Below are 13,492 nucleotides of genomic sequence, written 5' to 3'. Positions count from 1 at the left end.
GTGTTACTTGACAGCTGTATACTTTCTAAGCAGCTGTATTTTTTAGCAATTAGACTTGGTTTGTGTTCTGCAGTCTGATGTTAATTTCTCTTCCTCTTATCTAGTTTTACTGTTTAGTGCACAATGTACTCCTCTGTACATCTTGTGGTTTACATATGATGATTGCTTTGGCGGATATTATTGCTATTTCTTCTGAAATTAAGGCAATGACGGGACTCATTTAGGGCCTCCAGTAGCACTACAAAAATCAACTGGAATACAGTTGTCTTGTAGTGTCTTCAAATGGATGGAGCTTGATTTCAGGTTGCCATGGAAACCCCTGTGGAGGCTGTACAAATTGTCTTGCCTTGTTTATCCTGATTTAATAACAAGTGGACTTCTACAGCTTGAGACAGTAAACAAGGCATGTTCTTGGCAGGCTCATTAGAGCAGCTAATGCACCGCTAATTTCTAAACTTGGCACCCCCCAAAAAGTGGCATATAGAAAAATATGGTCCAAATTATGGTCTCTGTTGTGACTTTTGTACTCTCAGCTATGTTTAGTGGGAGTAGAGGATGCAGTGGTGCACTGTTCCAGCAGCAGGTGCTGGAGGTGTTCTGTTTGTGGCGGAGAGAAGTAGAGCGAATCCCTGCAAGGATGGTGGGGGGAAACACTGACGCAGCAATTACTATCCTCCTGGAAAAGGTGCAGCATGTGCTCCCCACAGTGCTGGCCACCAGCCACTACAGGGTGCAAAAGGAAGCAAGCCTAGTACCTTAGTCACGGGAGTGCTTCCACTGAAGTCTATGAGGCTGTTTGTGTGCAAGGAAGATGCTACTCAGCATGAGTAAGGCTTGGAGAATCAGACTCTGAAACAGTGTGTTCCATTTCCCTATTCTGCACCCTGTCCTGTTGGCAAGCTCAAGGAAGCATTTGAGACATAAGCCTAAAAAAATACGCAGGGCCAATTTCACAGTTTTCTCCAAAATGGGCTGTTTCGAGTGTGAACCACACAGTTAAGTGGGGAGTTGGAGGTAAGGCACAAAAGTTGTTCCCCATTCCTCAGATGGTTTCTCATGCATGCACCTATGCACAGCCCCTGGCTTGAATTTGGCCCTTAAGAAATAGATGAGTGAAGGTGAGAGAGAGAGAGAGAGCGCAAGCGGGATGAGCACTGACTCAGTGAATGGTTTGAGAAATAGAACAATTTAAGGTAAAGTGAGAAACACTGGAAGAAGAAGATCTCATTTTATGACACCTATCTCTCATTCTCAGTGTGCAGAGTAATAAAATAGAAATAAATGAGCTCTCCAATTTTCAGTGCAAGATATTAGAAAAAAAATGAGAAATTCAAGTTACAGAAAAGATAGTAGGAAATTTTTCAATCCCTTTTTATCCCCATAAATAAAAAAAAGTGTGCTTCCTAATATTGTAGTGTGTTTACGGCAGAATTACATAATGCTCTTGTCTAATGCATCCCAGATTTGCACCGGGAGCTGACCTAAGGAGCTGGGTTTAACATTTTGCTGTCTTCTCCCTGACTTTTATATTTTAGAAGGGGATTGCTTTTCTTTTCTTTACAGGTCCATTGCACATTGTGAAAAGAAACCATGTCTCTTTAAACTGTCTGAAATTAACACTGAGGCTGTATTCACTTTTGCCACTTTCCCCTGTTGGGAAAAAGCTAGAGAAGCCTATTTGGTTTCTAACTATACTGTGGGTGATGGGGCTGCTATAGAGTAGAGTGTGGGAAGAGAGGGTCAGGGTGCAGAGGGAGAATTCATTTCCCCTCCATTCACAGACATGGGGTCCTAAGCTGAGAATATATAGCTCTATAGCAGTGGTCCCCAACCTTTCAGTGTGGGCGGGCGCTGGATGACTAACCACCGAAATGCCACCGAGGAGCACAGCCACTGGACAAGCAGCCCCCAAAGTGCCGCTGACAAGTGGCAATGCCAAGAAGCGTCGCTGCTGATATGCTGCCGAGAAGCAGTGTCATCAAGAGGTGTCGCCGCCAAGAAGCAGCAGCGTTTCGGCGGTGACGCTTGTTGGCAGCATTTTGGTAGCTGCTTGTCCATCGGTTGTGCTTCTCGGCGGTGGGGTGCAGTAGGAGGGCACGCATAGGTGCCCTGGTGGGCATCATGGCACTCACGGGCACCTCGTTGGGGACCACTGCTCTACAGTATACGTCAAGGGAGGGGAAAAGAGAAAAAAATGGGCAAAAGAGGAGACGAAGCGCAAATGGGGGGGGGGTCTATTTTTGATCCATTCAAGAAGGCAATTGTCCACCAATCTGCTGCTTGAAGTTGTAGCATATTCCCTTTTATTTCCCATGTTGTGGTTATATGTAAAGGCACAATGAAGGGGGAGGGGAAGGCAGAGTGCCCAGATCCCCCACCCTTGGCCATAGACACTATGTATTCCTGTGCACTCTGTACCCTGAGCTCTGCATCTGAGGGTGCCCTTTGCTCCCTGAGCTTCTGAGACACAAACCCAGAGTGGGGCAAACATGGGACTATAAAGGGATGGGGCCAGGGCAACCTCCTCCCCAACAGGTCAGTGCCTGGGGGTCCCAGTGCCCAGTAGTAGTGCTAGGCCTGAACGGGGCGGAAGGGGGGGCGCTTCCTCTGAATTGGCAAGTGCCAGGCCTGGGTGGGGGTGCTCGACAGTGAATCAGTGCAGTGGGGAGTTCAGGGCTTGGAGCCAGGGCAGAGCCAGAGCCAGGTGATGCTGGGAGCTAGACAGCAGGTCCTCCTGAATAGCGGTGCCCCCCACAGGCAGCAGGAGCTGGACACAAGTAGTGGAGAGGTGAGAATGGCGCAGCCTCTGTGGGGAGTCACCTTCTGCTCCCCTGGAACTCCTCACACTGCCCCTAATGTCTCCCAGTTTTCCCCTACTGCACGCCAGCACCCTATCCCCCACCCATGCCTCTCTCTGTCCCCTCCCTCCCCAGCCTTCTCTTTCTTCTGGGACTCAGCTCCCCTGGGGCACTGTACACCTTTTTGTGGTGACTTCTGCTACTTGGCAGGTAACCTGAATTCCCTCCTTAGGAAACCTCAGGTTGCACCCCTGTTTACATGACATGAAAGATCTTTACCCCAACTTCAAGAGGGAGCGTAAACCGGTCGTCTCTGCTCACTCTCTTGTTAGGCATTAAATATTTGTAAACTTGATATTCTTGGCATTGTGTGTGTTCCACCGGTGGGCTCTCTACCCATCGTCAGTGAGCCAGCCCTAACCCAGAGGGTCTCTGGCCCTTGCCCAGTTTCTACCAGCTGTCTGACTGAGGCATGCTGCAGGACTGGGGAGTGGAAGGAGAAGGTGGGATGGGATTGTCTGACTAACTTGAAAAAGAGAACATGGAAGCCGTATGGAACTCCTTAGAGGTGTTTGGCTCACCTTTAGGTGAAAAGGGCAGGGCTACCCAAACCCAAAAGGAAAGGATGCAACCTAGTAGTCCAGCACGAATAATATAAAGGACTCTTGGCAACTGCTGCTACTTGAATGTCCAGAAACTGCTTGGCATCAAAAAGCCCTCATTTGTGAATCTCAGTAACCAAAGATGGGCATAGCCCCATGCAATCATGTCAGCTACCAGGGATGCCACCAGAATTTTCTTAAGGAGGAGGCCCAAAGCGCTCTATCCTCTGTCCTGCACTCAGCCACAAGCTCTTTCCCCTGCACTCAGCCACAAGTTCCCAGCCTCAAACACTCCCTCCCCTGCTTTTCCCCACACTCAGCCCTGAGCTCTCCACCTACTACTCTCCATATCCAGTCCTGAGCGCTCACATTACCTTTGCACCCAGACCCACACTCTCCTCTGCACCCAGCTGCGCATACACTTTCCCTCCCCCCGCTGCCACCCACCCAGCTCCAAGCTTTCCCCATTGCACCCAGCCCCAGGATATCCCCATCCCACACCCAACCCCATGCTTTCCCCCACATCATGTCTGAGCTCTCCTCTCTGTCCCCACTCCACAGCTAGTCCTGAGCCGTTACCCAGAGAGGTGGTAGGGCTGAAGAGCACTATCCCCACCACCAAGATTGGATGTTTTTCTGAAAGATCTGCTCTGGGAATTATTTTGGTGACATTCTGTGGCCTGTGCTATACAGGAGATAAAGTTAGATGATCCTAAGCTAGACTTTCTGGCCTTTGAATCTAGGAATAACCAGGGGCCAGGCAGTTCTGGGAGCCCCAGACTGCATCCTAGTTCTGCTTCCCCATGAAGCACCAAAAGCTCATATCTAGTCACCCCACCTTCCTGTGACTGGGGGTTCCCAGTGTCCCCTGCTCAGCTTGTCCCTGGGGACTGGGGATGCCTAGTGCCCATGGGCACCAGAAGAACTGCAAAGATTTTTTTGGTGAGGGGAGGGAAGCAGGTGCATGGAGTCACAGTGTCACCCAATTTCACCCAGCTACTCCCCTGCTCCCTGTCCTGTTGGAGGGGCAGCCAGGTCAAATCTGAATGGTGTTGTGACCTTGCACATGGGGTTGTAGCACCGTCTGGCTACCCCTCTGTCATGATGAAGGGGCATCCAGGCCAAATCTCTAGCTCTGGTCAGGGGCCAAGCGGGGGCCTCCTCCACTCTTGGGGAACCCCTGGCTGCTGCTATAAACTCTGCTGTTTATCCAACTTCTTCCCATGCCCTATTGGCATTGCCTTGGCTTTATCTGAATTTTGTCTCAGCCAGCTAGCTCTCATCTATGTCACTGTTTCCATGAAACATGGATGCAGGGCAGCCCATACCACCTCATGAAACCGTCTAATGGACTCAAAATATACATTGACACATGCTTTAAAAATAATGAAACTTATATATGTAACTTGTAAGACTGTAGCGCAAAGGCGTAACATTAAACAAGATTAAATGAGTTACAGTTCCTCAGCCACACTTACCCATCTTCTCTGCTGAACAGAGGGTTAATATTTGTTCCCCCATATTGATTTGATGCTGTCACACAATTAGCCCACAAAATTACAGCAGCCAACCCACTCTAACTATAATTCTTCCTAACTAGCCATTGCTTTTATCCTCTACATACCACGTAACCACATAGAAAGTCCTAATATTTCAAGTCTTTGTAAGCATAAATGTGTAACTATTACAACTTTTAGGTACATGATGGGTGCACAGTACTTCAAATACCAAGGCCAAAGTGTTTGAGTACTATTATGTCATAGAGTAACATAAGAACACAGCACACATTTTTTTTCTCCTCAGAACTATGACTACAGGATAAATCTCTAAAAAAAATTAAAAAAAGGATCAATAATTCTTTTTTTTGATGTCATCGTGTGTAGGTTAATTCTCTCTTCCTTTCATGAATGTAAAAAATCCAGAAGCCATTATCAATTTAACTGAACAGCTCTCTCCCTTGATACAAAAAATATTTACACAGAGGAAGATTCAGTTTGTTTCCAACTCTACACTGTATTTTCTGTATCTCTGTTGGGGAGGAAGAAAGCATTTGGCCTTAAAATATGGAGCTCCTAATAAAATGAAAATGTTCTTTGGAATCTCTGACATGCAGAAATGCTGTGTGTGGTTTATAAAAAAAAAATCAAATGTTGAGAGAAAGAGAGAGGTCTGGAAGACGTTTGTTGCTCTGGCATGTGTCTTAGTTTGAAAAATTTTAAATATTGAATAGAAAGAGAATGGAAGAATTAACTGTACCCTGTGATCTGCTAGTAATCCAACAATTCTTATGAAAGAAAGAAATTGTAGTAATCTCATATTTCATATATACAACAGGGCATTTTAACTTCCTCAGTTTCTGAAAATGATTGATTTTTTTTTCCTTATGAATATTTTTCCTACCTATGTAATAAAGGATCATCTGCACAAGGGCTATAGGGATTACTCCATTTTGTCTTCAGAACAAATGCAAACACACAGTTATGCTGTGAATGGTATATGATCTGGCCTTCTGAGGTAGAGGTGTGTGTGTGTGTGTGTGTGTGTGTGTGTGTGTGTGTAAAAGCAGTGTTTTTTTAATCACATCTCTAAGGAGTATATCAGCATGAATATTAAATTACTGTTCCTTACTGCAGGGTATCTTATTGGAAGGCTAAGACTGTCTTTCTGATACAAAGCTGTATGCCAAATTGGCCTAAGGAACAATGGGATAATCTGGTTTGACAAACTTGTGATTGTTTTTTACCATCTTGGTTCATGTTCATAAAAGAAAGAGGATTGTTATCCTATTGGTTTTTCTGTGTCTCTGATCTCCATCATGTGCTCTCATAATTAGATCATCTGGAAGAGAAAATAATTGATCTTGCAAAGCATCCACATTCAGCCAATTTGATTGCCATGGCCAAAACCTGCTGCATTAAAATAAATCCCTACATCAAATATACTGTTTACTTCTGACTGTGGACAAGAGGTAGTGACTAGGAGTGAGACAGAGAGTTGATGGGAGAGAGAAGAAATAGGAAAGGCTGCTTTTCTGTGATGTCATTCTATATATCATTATCATATATTATTTGTAGCACCTAGTGGCTACAACCAACACTGGGGACCTGTCTCTTTAGGCACTGTACAGACACATAGAAAGAAACAGTACCTGCACTGAATAGCTGATATTTTGTTGTCTAAACTCTTAATAAGTTTTTAAAACCTTGGAGAATGAAGCTTGAGTCTTCGGGATTTTGTCTCTCTGTGTGTTTTTACATAGAGCATTCAAAGTTAATATTAAGCAAATGATTCTGTAGTGAAAATGCATTTCACATTTAATAGGGTCCTAAAGCTTACGGGCCTTTTCAAGGCTTCTAGAGACAGTATGGAAGGTTCTGACCACACAGTTTTGTTGTTTTTAAAAAGCTGCTCTTGTTCTGTATAGGTCTTATACTTTAAAATGATGGAGTCTCTTTTTCTTGTAGGTATGTCAGCAGCGAAGCTGCTGGCTGAATCTGGGCTTAATGTTCTGGTTCTAGAGGCCCGTAACAGAGTTGGAGGAAGGACTTTCACGGTTAGGGTAAGTGCTTTTTGACAGCAGTAACACTTGATTTTGTGGGTGCATAGTGCCACTTCTGCCATTGCCAAGAAATGGGCTAAGGATGGAAAGAGGTTCTGAATAATGTGGATCTTTAAAATGGGTATAAATATAGAGGTTGCTTATTAAAAAACTACATCCCATTTTGATTATGTGGCATGTACAGTGGTTGACAATGTGCTTAACGTATATCAGACACTGAATTTGAAAATATTCCCTTCCTCCTTCACATACAAGTTAGACTTCTGTCCATTGCAGAGGAGAGTCCAAATCATTATTCCTTTATATACATGTGCCAGTGGAAGGAAGTTGCCAGGCCAATACAATAATAGCTAATTCTCATTGGGTATTGTTATGATGTCAGAAAATACAGGGTTGCTATAGATGCCGTACACAGCCAGGATCATATTGTAGAAAGATGTATGTTTGGAAAAACCAAAGGTGGTGTTTTAGGGCAAATGGGCAGTCTTTCTACATGGGTACAATCCACTAGAAGATGTAAACTTTCACAGATCTGTGACAAGAATCAATCAAGGCTCTTGAATATTAATGTGACATAAAGCTCTTCATTAAAGCTCAGAGCTGTCTTTTTATTGCCATTTCTCTGTAAGGCTATCTGGAACAAAACTATTACAGAAACGTACTGTACTTTGTTTCCCAACTACACTGTTTGCCATTAACAAAATAAGCGTTTACCTGAGATACCACACTGTGATGTACAAAAATTGCAGCTATTTCTCAATCTAAATATAGAGAGATGCTTAAGTATGTCAGACACCGCTGTCTGGTAACTGGGGATAAATATTAGCATTCAATAGCAACCGTTGTACTAGAAACCCCAGCACATAAACTACATCCTTCTATGACATTAAAGATGCTTCATTTAAAACACTTGCTATAAATAAAATCGAACAGAATTATTGTCTTGGGAAATCGCCTGCTAACAATAGTATGTGTCTCTTACTTTTTGCTTTCTTCCCAAGTGTATCTGATGATGTGCAAAGTTCTGCCTGGAGCTCCTTCACTGCCAGGCACTAATGCAGCAGTGTTACATGTTCACACTGTATTATATCCCAGTCAGGGGTGAAAGTAGCTTAAAGGACTTGCTGGTACTCCAGAGTCCTGCAGAGGGGGAGGGGCTCAATCAGAAGAGGCGTGGCCTCTATCGGAAGAGGTGGGGCCTTTAAATCCTGGGACTTTTAAATCAGGATTTAAATGGGTCAAGGATTCAGCTGAAGCTAGGGGCTGGGCCCTTTAAATCACCCCCAGAGCTCCCAGCTGCAAAAGCAGCTGGGAGCCCTGGGGTTTGGGCAGAGGTGTAAATAATTTACATTTCTTACCCATAGGGTCCAATCGCAAGCAACCCACCCACCTCTCCTACGTACTTCATGGATCCCTCCCATTGCATGACAGAGAAAATAAAGTTACTATTACTACTACCAGGACTGTCTGTAATAACACTTTACTATTGGAATAAGCCTGAAAAAGTGAAAACTCACTGTCACATTTTTCTCCGTGTCTTCCCTCCTCCTCCAGCCAGGCTGCTGATGCTAGGATCCATCCTTTCTCCCTGCCTGGCACTGAGCAGCAGCTTCAGGGGCTTCCCTCTAGCTTGCAGCAAGGAGCAGGGAGACTGGCTGAGGGAGGGAGGGAGAAGCCTGCCTCCTGCATAAGAACAGTTTAAACTCAGCTGTTCCCTGTGTGGTTCAGTAACATTTCAAAGAGGATCTGCAAGCAGTTTGGACATCACAACCATGATCCTCGGCTGGGGAGGGAACGAGATAGATTTGAACTTGGAAATGGTTCCTGATTTTGATTGTGTTTTTTGTGTATAGGAGATCCCTCATCTTGGGGGCAGAAAAGAACTCCCCTGCCATGGTCACACACATTCTCCCCTCCCCCCCCCCCAACAACAACTGGGAGTGAAATTAACAAGGGTGCCAGAAATGGCTTCTAACCCTGGGGGCTGAACTGCACAGGGAACAGCTGAGTTTAAACTGTCCTTATGCAGGCAGCAGCAGTAGGCATCTCAGCCAGTGTCTCTACTGCAAGCTAAAGCCTAGAAGAGAATCCCTGCTCGGGGAGGGGGAATGCAGAGCCTTTTCTGCAGCCTGGCTGGAGGAGGGGGAGGGAGGAGATAAGAAACCAATGTGACAGTGAGTTTTCCCCTTCCACCTGCTTTTATTAGCTCTGGATTTAAGTTGTGCAGCCAAATGCTTGTATATGTTGTGTATATTAGTATTGGAGAGAGATCCCCTCATCCCCGGAGGCAGACAAGGACTGCCCCTGCCATGGTCAAACACACCCTCCCCACTCCCCCCAGCTACTGTGAGTGAAATTAACAAGGATGCCAGAAACCACTCCTAACTCCGAGGGCTGAACCACTCAGGGAACAGCTGAGTTTAAACTATTCTTATGCAGGGGGCAGGCTTCTCCCTCCCTCAGCCAGTCTCCTTTTCTTACCGGTCCTCCATACCGGCCCGTACCGGCTTACTTTCACCTCTGAGTCCAGTCCTATGGTGCTGGAGAAGGGATTATTGTTTTCAAATACCTCCCGATGAGGTGCTCAGATACAACAGAGCTAGGGGCCATGTAAGTATCTAGATAGAGACAGCAAGCTTTGCTAACAGATCGATTTTCAGATTGTAAGTATTAATAGAGGAAAACTTCTGCAAAGATTGGGGGAGCCTCTTTTTCAGTACAGAAACACAGTACAATATGGATTCTGAAAAGGTAGGGGATAGATTATTTTTTTTTAATGGCCATTTATTTAGATTTGAACATTGCATCTCATACGCTAAGAACCTCAAATGATTAAAAAGACAATAGGGAAAACTATATTGAAATACTGAAAATAATAATTATCAAACTGTCATGACAGCATTACCATGAGCTCACAGTTCATCATTGTTTAATAGTCCTCTTTGTGTCTCATAACTCTCCTCATCAGAACTATGTGCTTGGTTCTACTCATTAACATTTGGGCACAACTGTGTTAAGGCCTGGAGAATTCTAATTTGCAGTGTTTGACACTCACTTTGCACCAGTTTTGCACAAGTGTAAATAACTTCATAATGTGGACCGCAGTGGAGAATCAGGCACTAACTTTCTTTGCTGTGGCAGGAAATGAACAGTGAGACAATAGGGCCTCTTGAATTTGTTGTTAAAGGACTCGATCCTGCACGTGCTTGAGTCATTGGAGTTTTGTTGTTGACCACAATGCATGTAGGACAGAGGTTATTGTAGAGATTTTGAAATATCCAAGACCACCTTCCAGTTCCTAGAGCTTTCTGTTGCAGGCCATCCTCTAGCCTTTCTAATTCTCGCAATTTTTCTTTTGACAGAACAAGCAAGTTAACTATGTAGACGTTGGTGGAGCATATATAGGACCTACGCAAAACCGAATCCTCCGATTGGCCAAGGAACTGGGTATAGAGACGTTTAAAGTCAATGTAGCACAGCGTCTTATCCATTATGTGAAGGTAAGATTTAAATATTTTCTGCATGCAGCTAATAAGAGTGTTAAACTTTGAAAAGTTCTGGCATTTGTGAAGAGAGTCCTGTCCTAAAGTGCCTCTTTGGTAGTTCAGTATGCATTTATCTGTAGTAGATATTGCTTTTCCATTTTGATTTATTTGCAATTGAAACAAAGATTTTCTTTTTAAGTATAAAAATGTAATAAGAAAAGCCAAAAAGGAGTTTGAAGAACAGTTAGCCAAAAACTCAAAAGGTAGTAACAAAATGTTTTTTAAGTACATCAGAAGCAGGAAGCCTGCTAAGCAACCAGTGAGGCCCCTGGATGATCCAGATACAAAAGGAGCACTTAAAGACAATAAAGTCATTGTGGAGAAACTAAATGAATTCTTTGCTTCAGTCTTCACAGCTGAGGATGTTAGGGAGATTCCCAAACCTGAGCCATCCTTTGTAGGTGACAGATCTGAGGAATTGTCACAGATTGAGGTGTCATTGGAGGTGGTTTTGGAATTAATTGATAAACTTAACAGTAACAAGTCACTAGGACCAGATGGCATTCACCCAAGAGTTCTGGAAGAACTCAAATGTGAAATTGTGGAACTACTAACTATGGTACTTTAAATCAGCTTTGGTATCCAGTGACTGGAAAATACCTAATGTAACACCAATATTTAAAAAGGGCTCTAGAGGTGATCCCAGCAATTACAGACCGGTAAGTCTAACGTCAGTACTGGGCAAATTAGTTGAAATAATAGTAAAGAATAAAATTGTCAGACACATAGAAGAAAATAAATTGTTGGGCAAAAGTCAACATGGTTTCTGTAAAGGGAAACCGTGTCTTACTAATCTATTAGAATTCTTTGAAGGGGTCAACAAACATGGACAAGGGAGATCCAGTGGACGAAGTGTACTTAGATTTCCAGAAAGCCTTTAACCAGGTCCCTCACCAAAGGTTCTTATGTAAATTAAGTTGTATGGGATAAGAGGGAAGATCCTTTCACGGACTGAGATCTAGTTAAAAGACAGGGAACAAAGGGTAGGAATAAATGGTAAATTTTCTGAATGGAGAGGGGTAACTAGTGGTTTTCCCCAAGGGTCAGTCCTAGGACCAATCCTATTCAACTTATTCATAAATGATCTGGAGAAAGGGTAAACAGTGAGGTGGCAAAGTTTGCAGATGATATTAAACTGCTCAAGATATTTAAGACTAAAGCAGACTATGAAGAACTTTAAAAAGATCTCGCAATACTAAAGTAATTGGGCAACAAAATGGCAAATGAAATTTAATGTGGATAAATGTAAAGAAATGTACAATGGAAAAAAATAGCGCCAACTATACGTACAATATGATGGGGGCTAATTTAGCTACAACTAATCAGGAGAGAGATCTTGGAGTCATCATGGATAGTTCTCTGAAGACGTCCATGCAGTGTGCAGCAGTAGTCAAAAAAGCAAACAGGATGTAAGGAATCATTAAAAAAGGGATAGAGAATAAGACTGAGAATATATTATTGCCCTTATATAAATCCATGGTACGCCCACATCTTGAATACTGCATACAGATGTGGTGGTCTCATCTCAAAAAAGCTATACTGGCATTAGAAAAGGTTCAAAGAAGGGCAACTAAAATGATTAGGGGTTTGGAACAGGTCCCATATCGGCAGAGCTTAGAGAGGCTAGGATTTTTCAGCTTGAAAAAGAGGAGACTAAGAGGGGATATGATAAAGGTATATAAAATCATGAGTGGTCTGGAGAAAGTGAATAAGGAAAAGTTATTTACTTATTCCCATAATATAAGAATTAGGGGCCACCAAATGAAATTAGTGGGCAGCAGGTTTAAAACAAATAAAAGGACGTTCTTCACACAGTGCATAGTTAACCTGTGGAACTCCTTGCCTGAGGAGGTTGTGAAGGCTAAGACTATAACAGGGTTTAAAAGAGAACTAGATAAATTCATGGAGGTCAAGTCTATTAGTGGCTATTAGCCAGGATAGGTAAGGAATGGTGTCCCTAATCTCTGTCAGAAGGTGGAGATGGATGGCAAGAGAGAGATCACTTATGTTCTTAATTTATGTAAAATATATTCAGTCCACAGGTGCTGGGGGGAGCAAAGGCTATTACCATCCTCTCCCTTTAAACAAGGGGTACCATGCTCCCCCCCCCACACTTTAGAGAACCTGACCCCAGCAAGGGCTCAGGGGCTCCACCAACACCTTTTGTCTCCTGACTGGAGATGGGTGCAGTAATGGCAGCATCCCCTCCTCTGTTATCATGATAGAGGGATGACCATGCCAAATTTGAGTGGCATTTCTACCCCATGTTTCCTCCTCAATTTTGCAGTCCTTCCAGCACCCATGATTCAGTCAGACTTGCAATTTTAAGACAGGACACATTTGGTACTTAATTATTTTTGAAAATATGCTTTGTGGAGCTCCAATATTTCTGGATGGCTGTCCAATCTTTTGCATCCTGTTTTCAGAAACTCTTGTGAATCTAATCAGAAGCATTTATAGCATCTGTAAGCAGCAGTATGTGAAAGTTCTTTACTCTTTAATTTTTTTATTTTTCTGATATAACCTTGTAAAATGGGGGGGGATGCCCATATAGGTTTTGAGCCCCAAAGAGCCCCACAAAGAGTAAATGCCAAACAAAGAGATACTTCTCTGGCAACAATTTACATTTTTAGCTATGTCCAAATCTAAACAAAATGACAATTCCCATGCCTGCTTGGCCACACTACCTACTTTTTTTATTTCCGTGAAATTCTGCATAAATCTTCCCTTTAAATGAAGTGACACCAAGATAATAGCTGATCAGTTCTGCAAGTTGCCTGCTGCTTGGGCAAGTGGCCATTTTCATTGAACAAACAGCAGTTTTATGCAATGTTATTTCTTCCTCGCTGAAGAAAAACACAGAACAGCTGAATATTGGAAGTGGGCCTTTAGAAACAGAGTTTCTAATACGAAATGCCTGGAAGACGCAGTCATGGAAGCACAAAAACAGTTTTGTGTTTTAAATTATTTAAATTTATTTTTAAAACA

General features: G+C 43.3%; 1 protein-coding gene and 1 long non-coding RNA gene across 2 annotated transcripts in view; both read left to right on the top strand.

Annotated features, from left to right (window-relative positions):
- Positions 1-13,492, top strand: part of LOC142045797 (uncharacterized) — a 368,358-nt gene that overhangs the window by 324,724 nt on the left and 30,142 nt on the right. The gene's annotated exons all lie outside the window — the stretch shown is intronic.
- Positions 1-13,492, top strand: part of LOC116833984 (amine oxidase [flavin-containing] A-like) — a 59,979-nt gene that overhangs the window by 16,345 nt on the left and 30,142 nt on the right. The window contains exons 2-3 of the mRNA XM_032795786.2: positions 6,865-6,959; positions 10,322-10,459. Coding sequence (XP_032651677.1) covers positions 6,865-6,959; positions 10,322-10,459 — 233 coding nt within the window. The remainder of the gene's footprint in view (positions 1-6,864; positions 6,960-10,321; positions 10,460-13,492) is intronic.

The sequence above is a fragment of the Chelonoidis abingdonii genome, chromosome 1 (assembly GCF_003597395.2).
Source record: "Chelonoidis abingdonii isolate Lonesome George chromosome 1, CheloAbing_2.0, whole genome shotgun sequence".
Taxonomy (NCBI): domain Eukaryota; kingdom Metazoa; phylum Chordata; order Testudines; family Testudinidae; genus Chelonoidis; species Chelonoidis abingdonii.
The sequence above is the reverse complement of the archived record's forward strand: the minus strand, read 5'-3'. Positions and strand labels throughout refer to the sequence as shown.